The 19407-nt window shown below is 39.2% G+C and overlaps 1 protein-coding gene across 4 annotated transcripts in view; it reads right to left on the minus strand.

Moving 5' to 3' along the window:
• Positions 1-212: 212 nt before the first annotated feature.
• Positions 213-19407, minus strand: part of HIPK3 (homeodomain interacting protein kinase 3) — a 69153-nt gene continuing 49958 nt past the window's right edge. For 2 of the 4 annotated variants that reach the window (XM_058026227.1, XM_058026228.1), the window contains exons 5-16: positions 17657-17743; positions 16610-16794; positions 15693-15852; positions 15164-15287; positions 12612-12733; positions 12353-12480; positions 12086-12247; positions 10316-10594; positions 8026-8166; positions 6340-6575; positions 5909-6036; positions 213-4255 (exon numbers count right to left, since the gene is read on the minus strand). In XM_058026227.1, coding sequence (XP_057882210.1) covers positions 3788-4255; positions 5909-6036; positions 6340-6575; positions 8026-8166; positions 10316-10594; positions 12086-12247; positions 12353-12480; positions 12612-12733; positions 15164-15287; positions 15693-15852; positions 16610-16794; positions 17657-17743 — 2220 coding nt within the window. In that variant the 3' untranslated portion in view covers positions 213-3787. Of the gene's footprint in view, positions 4256-4388; positions 4630-5908; positions 6037-6339; positions 6576-8025; positions 8167-10315; positions 10595-12085; positions 12248-12352; positions 12481-12611; positions 12734-15163; positions 15288-15692; positions 15853-16609; positions 16795-17656; positions 17744-19407 lie in introns of those variants that run through there. The other 2 variants (XM_058026229.1, XM_058026230.1) reach the window with 2 other exon arrangements.

The raw sequence follows: 19407 nt of genomic DNA on the forward strand, positions 1-19407 counted from the left end.
TCAAAGTGGGACATCCAGAACAAAGAGCCTTCGAGGTGTGGCTGCACTGAAGATGGATTCTCAAGACCCTCTGAAGCAAGCTAATAAAATTTAAAATTTCAAAAAGAAGCTCAGTTGAATGATCACATCAGAATTTTAGAGCCCTCTCAATTAATTTTCATCATCTTTGCCTTCGTGTAACACAGCAACAAAATAAAAGCCACCACAAGTCATCTGCTGCAATATATATTTTAATTCAAAGTGAATCTTGACAGTAATACACCATAAATTCTTATTTTGACACTCACCAAAATAGTCACCTGGAAAACCCGCTTTTTGTGACAAAGTACAGAAGGCTTGGTCACATTTAAATCACTGAGAACTAGAAAGAAATACTATCGCAAACTGTAAGAGACATTACATCCATAAAAAATTTTCCCAGTCCTCATATTGTAATATTGCACAGTGCAATTGCTACATGGCCAACTAGTGTAGCAGAGAAATCCAAAGCAAAAAAAAAGCCACAAGTCTACAAATTGTTAAACAGTAACAGTTCAACCTCATTAATCAAGTCTCTATCACTGGGTGTTTCTAGAACAAGTCTTCCTACAGCTTGCAGTGTGATTTAACTTTTACTTAACACAAACCACGTTAATTAGCAGTAAAAACAGAAAATTTAAAAATTAAAACAAAACAAAAAAAGAGGAGTTAATACAGTAGCATATTTGACCAATAAAACACCCTGAAGTTAAAAACTGAACACAAGAAATTCATCATATAAAACCTTGCAAATTAAAGTAATATGCAGATATGCAATTCCATAGTCATGCAGTGTTTTATTTAAAAAAGGCATTAAAACGGTATTGTGTAAAAATGCTTCTCAGAGGATGACTTTTTTCACAGAAAAGGCCCTCACCCTGAAAGCTTTTATTTTTCTGCAGATGGGCTCCAGACACTTGCAGTGACAAGAGTCTGTTCTCTCAGAGTACATTGCAGGAGGAGGGGGGAAAGTCACCTGGGGTGTTGAATTTAAGCTGTGACAGGATCCCAAATATTTCATTCTTTGAAATGCAGACATTTCTAAGATTACAATACAAAGAAAGAGCAGCAGATCTAATTTGGGGGAGCATTTCCAGCAACCCTTCCCTGCAGAGGGCAGGACACTGTGGGGGTGATACACAGAGAACCGTGTCAATTCAACAAGCACGTCAGCTCCAAACCTCAAGCACAGTAAAAAGAAAGGACAGAAAATACATCAGACCCATGATGATCCCCATGGCCCCAGGAAAAAAAAAAAAAAAAAAAAAAAAGAGAGCAGGGTTTTTTTGTTGTTTGTTTGGTTTTTGTTACCAGGATACAAAAATCAACGTGCTCTGCTTGCATTGGTGGTTCTTGGTGTGTCCATTGCCTGCAATGGAGTGAGCACCAAAAAAAGGGAGTGAACAGAAAAACAGCACGAGTTTGAAGTGGTAAAGGTGGACATCCAATTTGACTCCCCATGTTTAGGCTTTACATACGGGTTGGTAAGATTTCAAATTCATCAGGATACTCCTAAGTTGCTAATGTATACTTTATATACACACACACTTGTACAAAATGCATAGAGTTGATTACTAAAAACATTGAAAGTTTTGGGAAAAATTACGTTTCTTAATTTTCAGTGTGATTAAAAATGTACTGCTGGTATTTTCTCTCTTTTTTTTTTTTTTTGTTCTAATACTGTTGTATTTCAGTTATTACTTAAAAAATAAATCAAGTGTAGGCACATTTATTTCATTCAGACATTCATTAAATAAAACACTGCTTGTGTTAGTGGAGTAAAGAAAAAGATTACCAGTTATTAGCTTATTGACAGAGTTAAACTCAAATGCTTTGCACTCTTATTCCAGTCAACATTGCAAGGATTGTATTCCAGATTTTGTTTTAAAAAAAGTTAAGTCAAGCCTGCAAGATGCAGCTTCTTAAGTGTCTACACAATGCCAATATGAAAACATAAAAAAATTAAGTTACATTAATACATCCACTTATATGCAGTGATGAGCTCAAAGTTAATGGAGATAAAATACTGATGCAAATAACACACCCCAAAAAAACATATGCAATCATCTTCCATCATTTACAGTATAGTAGTTACGACACTTCAAACATGAAAACAAAACAAAAATTTAAAAAAAAATAAAATAAACCAAACCCAAACCCCAGCTTCTATTTCATGTAATTAGACTTGTACAGAAATTAGAAGGCTAAGAAAGAACTAGTTAATCACCTAATTTCACAGCTATCTGAAGTGGCAATCATTATATAGCAGCTTATCTATGATACATTCAAGATAAATGATACAATTTATTACTTGCCCATAAGCTAAAACACAGCCTCAGCTTAATACCTTCCATAAATCCCATCTCTACACTACAGTATACTTGAGGTCTATGAAAAAGTAGCTACCTTTTATAGGAAATGGATGATTAAGTCTTTGGTGCTGCAAAAGCAACTTCATTTGAACAAAACAAAAAACGAAAAGACACACTTCCTAAGGAGAGAAAAAAAAAAATAATAATGCAAAAAGCATGTAATTTACGTCCCTGACGGAATGTATTAAATAAGCAAACACCCACAATAGGCTAAAACAAATACTATTAATGTAAAAAGACTAAAATCTCTCCCATGCATAAATGAAAGATTGCACACAAAGAACTCACATCTTTTTCAAGCTTCAACAGTAAATATTCTGCTACTAGTTATTAAATACTGCATGGTTTGCTCAAGCTAAGATGAAACCACATCATGGATCAACGAGCACTTGGCTTCTCCTTTCATTAGCTAGTCAGTCATGCCTACCTCACCTCTAAACATTTTATTATGTCCAATTAGACAAACACTTTTAAAATAAACTACTTAGGTCGTATTGCAGTTCCATTTACCAGTATGAAATACTGTCTTGCATGTTTCGACTCAATAGCTACTGAATCAACTTTCCTTAAGCACTACTAAAGTCCTGTCCTGAAGCTAGATCATTCTGGGGGGGAAAAAAAGACAGCAAAATTCAGCTACAGCAAAACATGCTGCCTTCTCAATCAGGAAAATACACCCAATACTAAAATAATACCACACAAAACCCAAAATGAGCATTACGCTATCAAAAAATCAGCAGATCTGAATTTTTAAGTGCTGCAGTCCTCAACATTTATATATAAGTAATAACATTAACAACCTCAAATATTTAAGGCACTATGTGTGGGAACAGTTTACAATGCAGCTGAGATTATTAGGACAACAACATTTAAGAGCAATGTCTAGGCCTTTTCTTTGCCCATGCAAAAGACACATGCAATGTGAAGAACAACAGCTCAACTTTTAGGTAAGTGACTCAACATTTAAACACCAAGATACGCAACACAAACAAGTTTACTTCCACACCTGTACTGCTGACACATGTGCATCTGTTGCTCTAGTTCTGTACACTGAATGGCTTCCCAAATGTAGACGTGTCTTGCACTAGTTAGAAGGCAATTTTATAAAAAATAGCAGGAGCAAAACCAGATTTCTGCTCCCATAAGTCACCTGTCTAAAGTTACTATATAAGAAGATAACATGACCAAAGACAAGTTATACCAAATGTGCAAAACACATTAAAAGTGAGTTTGTTTTTTGTTTTTTTTTTTTTTTTTTTTTTAAAGCTCAGAGTTGTTTAAATTGCACCCAAGTCTACATGATTCAAAAAAATAATTTTCCTGTTGTGCCATGGCTAAATACGTAACAAACACCACGTTTCTTCTCCAGCCAGAGCTCCTGAGCACGGGGCGAGCTCTCACATGAAGGGGTACTGGCCGAGCTTGCTGGGGCTCAGCGGGAAGGCGGCGTAGGCGGCGGGCGAGGCGGCCACGTAGGAGTGGGGCGGGAAGAGGGCTTTGTACTGAGTCTGCTGCAGGCTGGGCGAGGGCAGCAGGCGGGGGTTGATGCCCACGGGCACCTGGTGCACGATGCCATTGCCAGGGTGGCTCAGCCCGTAGGGCGGGTGCTGCAGTAGCGCGCGCGACGCGCAGGGCGAGGCCAGCAGGTGCGCCACGGGCGCCGGGGAGGCGTAGGGCAGCAAGGCGGGCTGCCCACCCAGGTGGGAGCTGCCTGGCAGGTGGCTGGGGCTGCCCTGGGGCAGGGAGAAGGCGTGGCTGGCCACGGTGCCCACCAGGAAAGGCTGCTGCTGCTGGGGCTGCTGCGGGCGGCGCGGGGCGAAGTTGCCGTTGTTCCACTCCTGCGGCCCCGAGGAGAAGTGCTGGACCTGGCCACACACACAAACACACAGAGAGAGAGAGAGAGAGAAACAGGCAGGGCTTAGAGATCCACGGAGCACAGAGAGGGGAAAAATGGAGGAGAATGCACTAAAACTAGTCAACTTAAAATCGGGAGGAATATAGAGACAGGGATTATTAATGCTTCGACAGCACAAAAAAAAGAGACATTAGCTATTTAGGCAGCAGCACAGACAATAAGAGATGGAAAACGGAACACAAGTTATTTTTAATGCTCTTGCAAAGGGGAAAAAAAAATGGATAAAATGCCATGCTGGGCTGTTTTAACAGAAATACCATGTATCACATGAGCAAGGTGCTTATTCCACTCTACTCAGCACTGGCTTGGCATCAATTGGAAATGCTGCATTCAGTTTGGGCACCATAATGAGGCACAAAGAGGACAAATAGGAGAGAAATTTTAGAGGAGAGCAGGAAAAATAATAAACGGATTGAAAAATATCTGAGACAACTAGGCAAACAGAAGTCTAGGTCTATGATCACAGGAAGATGTGGCAATCATTAACAGTTATAAAGAGAAAAGACTAAAAATCAATTAAACCCATTAAATGATGCAGATTTCAAACTACACAGGGCATCTACCAAAGAAGGAAGGATCAGCATAAATTTTTGTAATGAAAAATAACGTTCTACACTTTCTGCCAAGAGGCTGAGGAGCTGCAGACACTGAAGAGATTAAAAATTAATACCATGCTGATCATATTAAGGTTTGCTTAGAATTAATTAAACCAATCCTTTTGCATAATCATGCAGAAGGGGACATTGTGTCACCCACCCAAATGTTTCTTTCAATCTAAACTATTCAACTCATTATTGCTAAATCCTCTTATCCACATATAGCATGCTTTCATTTAGCATTTAACTGACAATATTCACAGTTTCTCTGTAAGACTTACACAAACAGGTACTGCTCTAACATTAATGTACCTCCAGCTATCTAACCAAAAGCTCAATGCAGCCACAGCTCCAAGATAATTAATTAAAAGGGGCTTAAGCTTGATATTACGTGTCAGCTTCAGTCCTCAGCCACAGCAGACACATTTGCTGCGTTGTTGGGCAATGATAAAAGTAACTTTTAAATTAGCTTTAGGTATCTTCTAACATTGGATGGAACTACAATCACAGTCTCATCTCCCCTCCAGCTTCATTACCTGGCAGCAAAGGTAAGAAATAGTTGGGTTTGCTGAGCTATATCTCACCTCTGGACACTCAAACTAAAAGATTTTCATGCACACTACTGACAGAACAACACTGCCATACAGCTGCAGATTTTAACTGCACACTATGAGTATTTTAGCATTTGGATGTAGGAATAATAAATGCCAACATATTTTTCTTTTTGTCTGGCGTTTTGATATAGTGCAAGCATTGACAATTTTCCCAGTGTGGCTTTTCTGTCATTTTTTTTAAATAGAGTCAGCTGTGTTAAGATAATTACCCAAAATAAAAGATACTTATGACTTGCCCAGTAAGTTGAAATCCACTTTTCAAGATTTGAACACTTCTTTACTCAAGCTGCTGAAAACCTGCAGCTGCCACAGACAGCGACTGAAACTGCGAGCGCTCGGTTTGGAACTCAACTTGTGGAGTGTCTGGGGCTTGCTGGGCGTGAGTGCACATACCTGACTGAAGTTGCCATGGTGCTGATGGAATGCTGATGCCAGTTTCTGCTGACGGCTCCCCACCACACAAGACTGGTTTATTCTCCCCAGGACGGACCGACCCTTCCTCAGTGGCTGGCACGGAGCATCTTCCAAGGGAAGAAATAAACAATGTTATGCTTTTGTTGGCACTATTCTCTTCTGGCAACAGTTAGATAAGGCTTCATTTGCTTAGGCATGCAGGGAGAAATAATAATACAGTACACCAATTGAAGTCAAACCCCAGCACTGTTTAGGAGTGGTTACTACAGATTAGCAGTTGCTTGAGTAGATCAAAATCTTCATTCATATATATATATATATATATATATATGTAAATATGTATATAATAAATAAATACTGAAACTTCTATTCTTATCTACTGGCATAGAAAAACACCTGAACTAATTTACCTGTATTCACCATCTGTTCCTCAAGATGTAACCTGTTTTCAAGTCTCATGGGTGGTACCACTACTGTGCAAACAGTTGATTTGGTTTCAGGGTTAACTGAGGCTCTTGCTTCCTTATTTTTATTGTTGTTGTCTACAAAGCCATTTTCCACAAAGGGGCTGTCGTGTCCTGAGGAGTCTGAGCTTGGGGAACCATCCACTGTATCACATCCACTTTCCTGTTCATCATCTGACATGCTGTCAAAAAATAAAAGTATTGCAATGAAGCAGAGAGATTTTGATAGAGGTACATTTTCTTAAATTAACACATTAAATTTCTAGTGAAATTACTATAATTTAGAGTTAAATTATATACAGAAATTGCTCAAAGGTGGATAAAAATGATGCACTGTAATTACACAAGCACATATATTCAAACTCATCCTACCCATATTTTGCAAGGCTCAAAGAAAAGAAATAACTTCTTTATATTAAAAATTGATGGAATACATGATTTACTTTAAGCATACAAGAAACAGCAGTGAATTCACTAATGCCTAAATGCAAGGTCAAGTCCTTTAGTGATTTTACAGCTCATGCAACATGTCCTTATTGCATGCTGTTTAAAACAGGACATCACAAATAAAACCACTCGTGAAAATTAACCTTTTGTGAAGAGTACTTGGACACTATGAGGGCCAGCACAAAAGCCTGAAGATTCAACCAACAGAATCAAGTAATTCTGAGTAGTTTTTTCAAGTAACAAACAGTGACAATGTGACAACTACTGAACAATTAATTGTACTTCCATATCATTAACTTTTGATTAGACTTGCTAATTATATGACTTTGTAGAATGCTACTGAAACCAGAATCCAACACACTCCTCTGCTATTGACAAAGGTGAATTAGCAAGGGGAAGTAAATTACAGGTCAGCTCCTTACAATTCAAAGAAAATACCCTAAAATCAAGCAGGTCTTTATAAAAACTTACCTGAATTTTTGAATGTTTTGATATTAAAGAATACCAAAGGACTGACAGAGTTAACTACCAAACCAGAATGACTACCTGATACAGACTCAGAGTTTCACCTCCTTGTCAATACATGCTCTGACAGAATCTTTAATTATTCTAAACAAACTTTTTTCGTTAGGACCTTAATTAGAATTCATTTTGCACCATGAAACTGCTGAAGGCTCAAGCTAGACACGAGGCAGTGAAGATAAAACATTTAAAAGCTGTTCACAGCACAGCAACACTGTTCACCTAAGTGAGCCCTACTTTTAGTAGAAAAAAAAGGCATCAATTTCATAAAAGATTACAAGATACACAATGGGAAAACCAGAGGCTGTAAAAATTAAAAAATACATGGTGACCAAACCTGTCACATACTACTCAGGCTTATTTAATCCTGGTACTCTAGAACATTTTTATTCCAAAGGAAGTTGCATGCAACATGTTTATATTTTCTGTGTGAACACCATTCATTCAGTATTCTGAAAGCTTGCACTGCAGCAAGACAGATCTGTTAGGAACAAGAACAGAGCAGTCTGTGCTGGGCAACTGCAGGCCAGCAGATCCATTTTTAAACAGATCATTTACCCTCACCAGCTGGCAACATAACAAAACCTGTGCATTTGTTAGTATCAGCTGGGCCTGCTGTATACGAAGACCTTTCTTTCTGGTGCACGGAGGCTGAGTTTTCACCTGTTGGATCTCTTGCAAGGAGAGGGGCTGGAGTGCTCAGAGGAGCTGGTGCTGAGCGTGCTGTCGGGGCTGCTCAGGGAGCACACACGGTCCATGTTCAGGGTGTTCTGGCAGGCTTCACACTCCAGGCTCCCCTTACACCTGCACACACAAACAGAGTCAGCAAACACACGTTCATCTCTCACCTAGGTAAAACTGTGCAATAAAAAAGGGCCCAGCAGACATCTTTTATGGAAAAATCCTTTCCTTAGGATTTTCCTCCTGAGAAGCTGAGAAGCCTCAGGAACAAAACGTAAACAATGATTATCTGCTGCTGTGGGATGCCACAGGTGCATCTGTGATTGGTCTTATGTGGTTGTTTGTAATTAATGGCCAATCACAGCCCAGCTGGCTTGGACAGAGAGAGTCCGAGACAGCTGCCTTTGTTATCATTTTTTCTTATTTTATTCTTAGCTTAGCCAGCCTTCTAATGAAACTTTTTCTTCTATTCTTTTAGTATAGTTTTAATGTAATATATATAATAAAATAATAAATCAAGCCTTCTGAAACATGGAGTCAGATCCTCATCTCTCCCCTCAGCCTGAGACCTCTGTGAAAACCGTCACAGCCCATCATTACAAAAGACCCCTTAAATCTAAACTAACATCCAATTCCTTCTTTCTTTCACATTCAAACCAGGTTTTAAACCTTTACAGTGTTCTTTTTTGAAACCTACTAAATGGGTAATTGTTTTTCTACTGAATCAATAATAAAACAAGTAGATAAAAATGTTCTACTACAGCAGTTCAGAGCCTTGAAACTTTTGACAAAGCTGAGATGTAAAATACATGTTCCTCCAGCTCAGAATTATTACAAGTAAGGAGGAAGTCAAACAAACATTAAACTTTTACGCCTTGCATGCTTCTGTGATGGCTCTGTGAAAGAAAACTTTACTGGAGGACAATACAGCCAAAGGTTCACCTTTTCACACTGTTAGAGAAGTATTTTCTACCCACAGGTATGTAATAGTATCTACTGGGTGCTACTGCTAGAATGGTAACATGAAGTATATACAGCAAAGATACTGTTCTTTAAGAAATAAATAGGGCATGGCACTACGAAAAAAGCTCTAAAAAAACTATGGTTTGAAAAGGCATAACACACACAGATTAATGTGGTAGGTTTTTGACAGTGCTATTCCCTTTCAGTAAGAGTGCTACAGAGTTAACTTTCTGCTGAAAATTGATTAGGAGCAAAATGTTTCTCCTTTTTTAATTCAGATTCATTAGCTGTGCTGATGCCTAGAGAGGCTACCTGGGACAAAGGCTAGACAGAGTTAAAGAATAAAGTAGGGATTTATTAATAGGCCTTCAAGGGATACACCTGGGCAGTACAGGAGCCTGGCCAGGGCTACCCCCAAGATGGACTACAAGTCACAAGTTTTCACACTATTTATAAGTTTTGGTCCATTTCCATATTGGGGTTAATTGTCCAAGGTAATGAAGTCCCATCCTCCCAGTTTCCTCTCCTCAATTCACTGCTGTTTTACACATTTTAGGCCTGAAGCTGCAATGGTGTCCTTGGGCTGGAAAAGGATTGTTTTGTCTAACTAGACTGTGAGGAGAACTTGCTAACACTTCATTTGAAATTCAGAGTTATATACTAAAGCAGTACAAAATCTGAATTGAATATAAAGTTCAGAATTACATACTAAAGCAATACAAAGCATCATTAGCACTGATGCCTTCAGGTTTAGATTTCATGAAAATCAAAATTATGAAATCTAAACCTGAACGCATCAGTGCTAATGATGGTTTGAGAAGGCTGCCCTAGAGCAGAGGCTGGACAGAGCTACAGAATAAAGCAGGGATTGATTCAAAGCACCTCCTCCATGGATCCACCTCGGGCAGCACCAGAGCCCAGCCAGGGCTGCACCCAAGATGACCCAAAATGGCCCCAAAATGCACGAGCGCTCCCGGGCTCTCTCCCTGGGATCAGTTCTGCTCCATTTGCCCCTTGCAGTTCATTGTCCCATTCCAGCTTTAGCCCAGGCACTCCCACCGTGCTTGTTTTTCTCTCTGCAGCCCACGGGGTTTGTGCTCTGGGGCTGAGATTGGGATCATTTGTCCTTGGTGCCCAGCTGGAGCAGGAATTGTTTTGTCTCCCTGCTCTGTGCACAGAGCTCACCATCCCTGAATGTGGAGCCCAGACCCACTCACTAAAGCAGCACAGAATGGGAAAACCAGCAAAGCTAAATGGCTGGGACAGCTGTATCTAAGCCGAGCCTGACAAAAGCCAAGGTGATGCTCACTCCCTCAGCGAGTGCGTCCGCGCCACGTCGTCCTCGTCAGTGTCGCTGCTGATGGTGATGACGCTGACGGGGCTGGGGGAGCTGCCCAGGAACAGCGCCTGCCGGGGGCTGCTGGGGACAGGGGGCTCAGGGGCCAGCCTCAGAGAGGCCTCCTGCCCCTCCGAGTTCAGATTGTCCTGTGCTTCTATACAGCTTATCCTCTTGACAGCCTTCAGGTTGAGGATCTTTGGAGAGATAAAGGCTGAGTTTTGGATGTTGGTGTTTTGTAGCATGTTGCTCCTGAGGAGGAAACAACAACAATTTGGCATTTAGTGAATCTCAGCCTGTGAAAACTGGGCTGCTTTCAACAAAACCAAAGCAGGCAACGTAGGCTAAGTCACCAATTTAAAAAAATAGCAGGCAATGTAGGCTAAATCACCAATTTAGAAAAACACAGAAAACCACCAATTTAGAAAAACACAGTAAACACAGGCAAAAATACTTGGCACGGATGGTTTCAGACAAAAAGTACGTAATATCCAAGACATCAACATTGAATACAGTATACTGAAAACTCCACGTTCTTATGAAGGTAAAACCAGATGAAAATCCCATGTGGGTGAAAAACAAGCAAACAAACCCAGCTGGGTTTCCTGCAAGGATTCTCCTTGAAAACAAAAGCTGGTAGCCTCCAGATGAACCCCTTGCTTAATACAGGACTGCTGACACTGCCACATAACCCACACACTTTCCCCCTCATGGAACATGCCACACCTTTGCCATTACTTTGCATGGCACTTCAGCAAGCAGCTGAAGTATTTTTGGCTGTCAGTGAAAGGTGACTGCAAGGCACACAGCAGCCCTGTTATACAGCCTCTCTTTATTTTTAGTTGTCTAAACCTGATATATCCTCCTTCATGTAAACATAGGAATATCTCATTAGAGCTACCTCAGGACATTCTTATACCTTCCCAAAGGCTGCAAAGACAACATTCCACCATGAAAGGCACAAACTAACCAAAAAATAATGAAAACTAATTCGCATTGCAAGTATTGTTCCATCTAGTCTACCACCAAAATAACTTAAAGAGAAAGGACACATTTTCCCAAAAGACTGACTAAGAGGAATTGTGTCCAAAAAAGATATCATTATACAAGTTGTTCCCTTCCCCACAGCAGTAACAGGTATGGGAATCCATAAAGTCAGAGGGTTTTGGGAAAGCTGCAAAAGGCAGGCCTCAGAGACAGCAGAACTGTGATTAGAGCTAAGCAGTAGCCATGAGATTGATCAGCAGAAAAATTATGTAAGAAGTAGAAGAGTAAGGACAAATAGAACAATGGTCTGTGTATTAACACTTGGCTAGAATAACTCCCTAAGCTGCAGGAAAGTTTATCTAGCAAGATTTTAGGAAGTTCTAAGCTTATTAAGGGACCTCTGTCCATTGTGTTTTAAGGCCTACAAGCAGGTGGTGTATTTGAAATAAGCAAGCATTGTTTAAGCAAAGATATGTGTGCTTATAGTGGTTGGATGCAACCACTCTCAATGTGCTTTTGCTTTGTGTGATTGGTCAAAAAACTTATAAAGTAAGTTGTAGCATTAAGTTCTCAGTCTGCTGCCTGGGATGTGAGCTGCTGGTATCTTCTCATTGCCATAACCATGGAATGAGGGTGATGCTGGAAAAGAAACCAGCTCAAGGCACATTCCCAGCAGTCCCATCCTGTTTGTGATTTGTACACAGCCCCCAGCTGGCGAACACAGAATATGTTCTGTCTTAGAAATATTCTACTGACCTGTTCTGGCACAGTTTGTTCCTCTTGGTAGCTGCAGGCTGAGGCCAGACAACGTGTGCAATGCCCACACTAATTGGCTGAGGGGCAGACAAGGTTATCTGATGTGTTAAAAGAGGCTGTGGTATCATTGAGCTGTAGTGGGTGCCCTGGGTAATCATCTTCCTGAGGAAAAGGAAAGGCAGGTTCATACTGCAGGTCTTTCTCACCAGCAGCCCCACTCCTTGTTAAATCCCAGCCACTGAGGTGTGGCACAAAAGCAGGACTCACCCCCATTCTCCAAGCCTCTGTGGGCCAGCCACAGGATCAGAGGGCAGAGATGTTGGTGGAGCTGCCACTGGTGCTACCTGCTGCCATGCAGGAACCAGGATCTGCTGCGTCTGGTTGGACCACGCCTGCTGGGGAGCACAGAGCTTTTATGGCACAGGCAACTCACTGCAGCTACACTTGCTGCTTGGAGTTCAGCACAGAGCAGATCAAAACATTCACTAATTCAGTAAGGAAGAGTTTTGCTTTAAAGCAGGCCAACCTGAGAAAGGATTCCTGCTCGAATCTGTAGTGGCTGAATTGCGTGGGCTTGGGTCACCAGTGGGACTGCATTATCCACCCTCAGGGAGAAACTGGTGGGTTTGCTGTGGCTTGTAGGAATTCCTGGCAGGGAGAAAAACATACACAAGCTTTAGGCAAACAGCAGTCTTGCATGTATTTTGTGAGCAAACATAGAGGACAATTTTAAAACAGTTCACTGTTTTTTAAAATGCGTTTATGATCTAATTCCATAATTTAGACTTTCAAGCCAAACAAATTAACACCTAAAAGATTTTTGTGCCATAACTTATCTGCAGAAATATTTGAGCTGTAGTTTCCAGAAAGAACTGCCAATAGCTACTAGCTGGAAACAGACTACTAGAAGGAGGAATGACTTTGGCAGAAAATTCTGCAGAGCTAAGCATTTACTCCTTATCACAAACTACATTAAAAGATGTTGAAGGGAAGCAGGCAAAAGTAAGCAGAACTGCATTTCAAAGCTTCTCAGAATGGACTCCTGCACATCTCATGCTCTGTATTTCCAGCAGGCTGAAACACATTCTTCTCAGATTTTATAGCTGGCAATGCCACATGTATAATGTCCCTCTTTGCTACCACCTCTTTGGTGGGAAACAATGTAAAATCTTCTGTCTACCTCATCAAATATTTGCAGTAGAATCCATACTCCTTTTCCTCTCTTCATCAAAATAATGCAAACTATAGTAAACCATAATATAATAATCTATAATCTATAATAAGTAAGAAATCTATAATCTATCACATATCATACATCATACAAAATATATATATATATCATATATATCATAATATATATCATATATATAATATATTATATGTAATATATAATATATATAATGCAAACTGCTCACCAGAGCACAATATAAAAAAAAGATGCATCTCATATCTTGTATAGATTTCATTATCATTACAGGAAACTAACAAACCTATAGCAATGCTGCAATGTTTGCTACAATAATATTTCTTTTACACAGTAATGCCAAACTATAATGAAAGAGGAATTTTTCTTAACAGACATTGCAACAGAACAGCCATGCTTGAAGAAAATACTGGCTAGGAAATAGAAAAAGATATCCCTGGTCTCATCTTCTAACTGCACTTCATGCCTCGTGCTTTACTCAAAGATTAAGCAGGGGTGTTCACAGGTAACTACTAAGGAATTACTACACTGAAGTTTGTAAGTGATTTGGATGGGGTTTTTTAATCTTTACAGTAGAGGATGAAAGAAAGTTTTCATCTGATGTAATTCTCTCATGTCATAACACAATACTCGGTTATAACCACGCACTTCAAAGCTTTTCATTTTGAAATGCACTTGACTGATTTTTTTCCCCACAGCCATCTAGAAGAGAAGCATCTTAACTCTGACAGAAGTAGAGACTTTTAGCACTTCAGATACTCCACAGAGCAGCCAAGCTGGGAAACTTTGAAGCAGTGCCAGATACCATTAATATCCCTTTTCATCTGTGCCAGCAACTCGTCACCTATGTGATGAAAACAATATATCCCCTCCACTTCAGCTGTAGCAGAAATTAAATTTGGAAAGTTATCATCATATTAAGAATACAGTATACAAATCACAGATAAAGTATCTGCTTGTGCTGTTTTTTTTTTTTTTCTATAAATCACTTTATTCATCTGGGAATAATGAAAACAATAGTGGGGTATTTTTATTATGGAGTATGTCATTGTGTAAAGAACATAAACAATTTAAACAATTAACTGCTCAGAAGGAAATCTGTGTGAAGCAGCCTGTGAATAGTCAGACCTTTCTCAAGTTTCTGGAATCCAAGGTAAATGCAGCTGCTACAAAAAATATTATTGATAAAGTCTGCTGCACCTGTCTTTATCTATAGAGATTAAGACTTCCTGGGCTTTAAGTTTAGGTAGAATATTTCTGGTTTGTTTCATTTCAGAATGTATCTAGAGTGATTTCCGAAGCTTTAAAATGCAGAGGGAAAACTAAGGTCCTTCTTAAAAAAAAACCTACTCCCTATAAATTCCATAACTTCAAGACCTATCTCAACACAAAGCTGAACATCATCAAGATAAATAAATTACACCTTTGGAACAAAGACTATAATCAAGTTAAGTTAATAAGCAAACAATATAAACTGCCTTCCTATTTCCATAAATGACTATTACTAGGATAATACATTGATACTCACTCCATCTTTCCTGTTTCCTCTCCAATTTTACTTCAGAACACCCTCCTTATTGCTTCTCCTTTCACACTTTTTTCTCCTATTGTACCCAAGACATAAATTTATCTCTCTGTGTGTGTAGTATAGGAAGATGGGCTCTGGATTGCTTAAATAATTTTCTGCAGGTGCTGATTTGATGCTTCTTTCAGACAGATGCAATGAATCTGCATCTGCCTCACACGCCGATTTTTAATGGCATAATTAAGTTGGTTTAAATATAAACCTTAAGTGGATATAACAGAAACCTCAAATATTGCTAACAGCCAGGCAGTAATACTCATATTTTAGGGACAATTGCAGATAAATATACCTTGAATAGCTGGAGGACATATAATCAATGCTTGCTGGAAAACATCACTGCAACCAAACTGAGCAGTTCCTGCCTGCAGTGGAATCCCTTGGTGCAGAACTGAGTGGGCAGATGCAGTTAATGCCTATGGGAACAGATTCAACACAGGCAAGGTTATTAGAACTGTAAAATTACATCTCTCACACACTTGTCCCACCACTCTATACAGTAAATAACTAAAACAAACTTATAAAAATGAACGATTCTAATCCATTGCACAGGAAGACATCACACTGGGCCACTGGAGGGCACCAGAATACAGCACTGGCAACCCCAGCTTGTAAGTTAATTTGGAACATATTCTAAATTATTTGTCTAAGAAAACATTAGGGGAAAAACAGAGTAAAAGACAGAAGATTTTACCACCTAACAGATGTAATTTTTTCAATTATCAAATTGATTAGAAAAACTACATTAATTGAACTGACAGTAAAAACAAAACAAAGTAAAACAAAACCAAACCAAGAAAAACATGAACCATTGATTTTACCTGACTTCTCACTGGACCAATTTTGGAAAAGCTTGCAGTCAGGTTGGCTGCACTGCCTGAGGCAACTGATCTCATGAGTGATGTTTTATTGCAATTGCTTAAGTCATACAGGTTTGATCGGCATTTGCAAATATCCATGATATGAAAGGAGGACTTCACTCTGTCAGAACCAGAAAATAAGTTGCTTTAATCATCATTTCATGCTGTTGAAGGTAAAAAACAATTCCTCAAAATAAGGGGAAAAAAATTAGTTCAAACCCTCCATTTCTCAGTTTCACAGAACCATCCACACAGGTAGAAAAACAGAAACACTGTTGTTACTATGGTCACATCAAGCCTCTCTGATGCATATTTTAAATTCAAGAAAAATTCTGCTGTTTCTTTCTCTTTCCATCTAACAGCTGTTTACAAACAGGAAAGATAGGAAATTAAATAGATGGGAAAAACTTGCTCTTTCAGTGAAATGCTTGCAACTTTAGGAAATCCACGGTGAAATATACAACTCCAGAACTGCAAGAAAAGTTTCAATATATTCCACATTAATCAATACATGAAAGGAAGTATTTGAGATGTTAACTTCAAGAGGAAATGCCCACCTTAGCCCTCAATGACTGATAGCAATTAGGGCTCCTCATACTTCCAAAAATCACACCCACATTTCTGCAGTGCTGGAATTTTAACAATCATACATAAAACCAACTTAGGAATCTATTGCCCTAACTGTTACTTTCAGAGAAAAACAAAGTAATTCAAGCAGTTTCCTTGACCCAATAGATGTATCTAATACTGCAAGCACTTGAAAGAATTTTCTAAGACACTGCAATAATGATGAAAGATTTCTTTTTCTCTCTGATAGCAGAAGAAACAACATTTTTATACAAATGAATTGCAACAACAGAGATTTCTATGTTACATACTGGTTGCTATGAGGAAAATCAAGGAGGTGCTTCATGGTAACAAAAGAATGGTTCAGGGTCTCAGCTGGAGTGATTCTTAAATCAGCATCGATAAGCAACATTTTCTTCAACAGACTGACAAATTCCCTCCTATCTGCCTTCTCTGCCAACAGGTCACTTCCTTCCAAATCCATCACCATGTTCACCTGGCACAGAACAAAACAGTCAGACAGAAGATGTGCATATTAATTTAACTCTTCCTGGTACTGTTTTCTGCTATAAAATACTGATAGTCAGCATTTTTATCACATGGGGTATGGTGGATTTGTCTTAACCCAAAACAGCAGGCTTGGAATCGGTGACTTTTTTTAAGCATGCACACTACTCCCCCCTTGCAACCTCCCCAGTTAAAAACTGCTGAAGGCTTTATTCCAGTCTGGGACTTGCAATTTAAGAAGTAAGATTTGGAATAAAGATCTTTTTATGGTCTAACTTGAACTACAGAGTTGATCTTCAAAAAACAATTTAAAGCACATATTAATGTCAACCTTGCAACAAGATCTGATCCTTTTTTCAGGATGTAAAAGACAACAAAAAACTGCTTTTTCTTATTGACTAAAGAGGTATAAAGCTAAAGAAAAGTGAGGAAACAGGTTTTAAAAACATAATTTAGGAAACTACACTTAGAATTCTATTGTTAACAGAATTATACTGAAATCAAACAATAAACAAAGTAGGTTCCATATGCATTCTTTGTTTATTCTTTGCCACAGTGGCAGATAAGGTAGAAGAGAAAGTATACAATTTACACAAAATTCAAGGGTTCCCCCACCACAAGGACAAGTTCCACTGTTTAACACAAGCAATGGAAAAGGAAGATCTTTACTAAAACTCAAAGGGCTGAAAGAGCCAGACATTTTCCTCAGAGCAGCAGAGAAGAGTGAATATGACTGAGGCACAATAAACAATATTCTAAAAGGCATTTCTTTCCAAACCAGTACAATGTTTTCAAATCACCAGTCATCCCCACACATTCCTTCTGCAGAGGAAGGAGGCTTTAATACTCACGTGCACTATATCATCCAAACTGTTGAAAATATACTTTCTGGCCTCTTTAGACTTCATACCTGTTTCTGCCTCGTGTTCTTCCAATGTCTCAACAAAGAGAAAAGGAAAGCTTAGTTTAGAATCTGTCAAAAAAGGTCACCTATAACTACAAAGTGACTTTATGTACTTATTGACTTAAAAACCACTATTTTTTCCCAAATTATTAGTATATCAGTTATATATTTTTATGTTGCTTTACAGACTACTTCCATTCTCTAAATCAAAAGACAATAACTAGAACGTTTTACATCTGACAAATCACAGTACTGGATTACAACAGATAGTTTATGAATCACACAGGAAGTACTGAAAGCCTAGCATAGAGCAGTTTAATGAAACTCCTGTATTTTTATGTATCACAGCTTTTCTGTTATTGCATTTTACCAATTTTCTCAAACCCAGACCTTAAACCTCAAGCAGCAGCAATATCACATCACTGTGAAAGAAATAAACCAAAAACCAGGCAGTATCTGTTCAACTTCTTGGTTTCCTCTTTTCTTTTTTTATTATTATGCTTATTCCTATTTTTATTATTATATTATTAATAACATTGTTATATTTATTTTTATTTATATTTATTTTTATTATTATATTTATTCCTCCACATACACATCAAATGGTGTAAATATTTTAAATACTTCAGTATGAAACAAAAACACACTAGAGAATGAATGGTTTGCGAGTTGGTATAGTACCTTCTGTTACAATTTTCCTTCCTCAACACAGACAGTAGGTGCTGCAAGAGGCAAGGTGGGACTTCGGGGAAAAAGCTTTTAACACACAGAATAGAGAAAAGCTTCCAAAATGAACTTTGACAAAACTGCAAGTAATGAGCAACTGCCCATATCAAAACCCCTAATTAACCTCTTCAAGGTAACAAGGAGCTCCTGGAAGTGAGGAGGGCTTTTTGCACCAAGAACTTGCTCTGACATGGAGAAGGCAGATGTAAAGTGTCACCTAAAGCCCAAGTGCTTGAGCAAGCAGAGGGAGGGATTAACCAGGTGTGGGTGTAATTGCAGAAATGTTACATAACCCCAGAGCTGCTGGGGATTTACCAACTTGCTGGGGGGATCTTATGCAATGGGAGCTGGCAGCTGTTTGTTATTGCAGAGATCCCTGTCAGCCCCAAGTGCTGCCCGAGCCCTCTGTAAACCCAGCAAAGCTGGGCCATGGAGAAACGCAATTTTTAGAAAAAGTAAATTATTTGTGTGGGAAGCAAAGGCACTGCTCATGGCAATAATGTTGCTTAGAGAGAAGCAAGGTGTGCAGAACACAAAAGTACATTTTGTTTTAACTTTGTCTGCACCCATTGTATTGCAGCTTTCAGCCAACAAAGGCTGGTTTAGCAGGAGATCTAAAAGAAATGAGCTGTATACACAGCCATGTTATTTCTTAATCTCCCTTTTCCTGTTAGGAACTTCTGATCCTGAAGCCAGTTCTGGACAAATGTTGTCAGAGCAGTGTGGGCCTCAGAGACAAATTCCTTACATGAAGTGAAAAGCAGGAACAGAGCAAAAAAGGGAAGAAAACAAACCTAACACATTCATTGAGCACCTCTGGAGATACAAGGCTTAATCTGAATTCCCCACCTGGCCACAGCACAGCCTGGCAGCTGCACCTTGGGGGACAGAAAAAATGGAAGGGATAAAGAGCAGGAGCTGCTAAAAACCACAGGAGATGCACCAGGGACAGAATGGTCTTGTAGTGAATCT

Source organism: Melospiza georgiana, chromosome 6 (assembly GCF_028018845.1).
Source record: "Melospiza georgiana isolate bMelGeo1 chromosome 6, bMelGeo1.pri, whole genome shotgun sequence".
In the NCBI taxonomy this organism is placed as follows: Eukaryota; Metazoa; Chordata; class Aves; order Passeriformes; family Passerellidae; genus Melospiza; species Melospiza georgiana.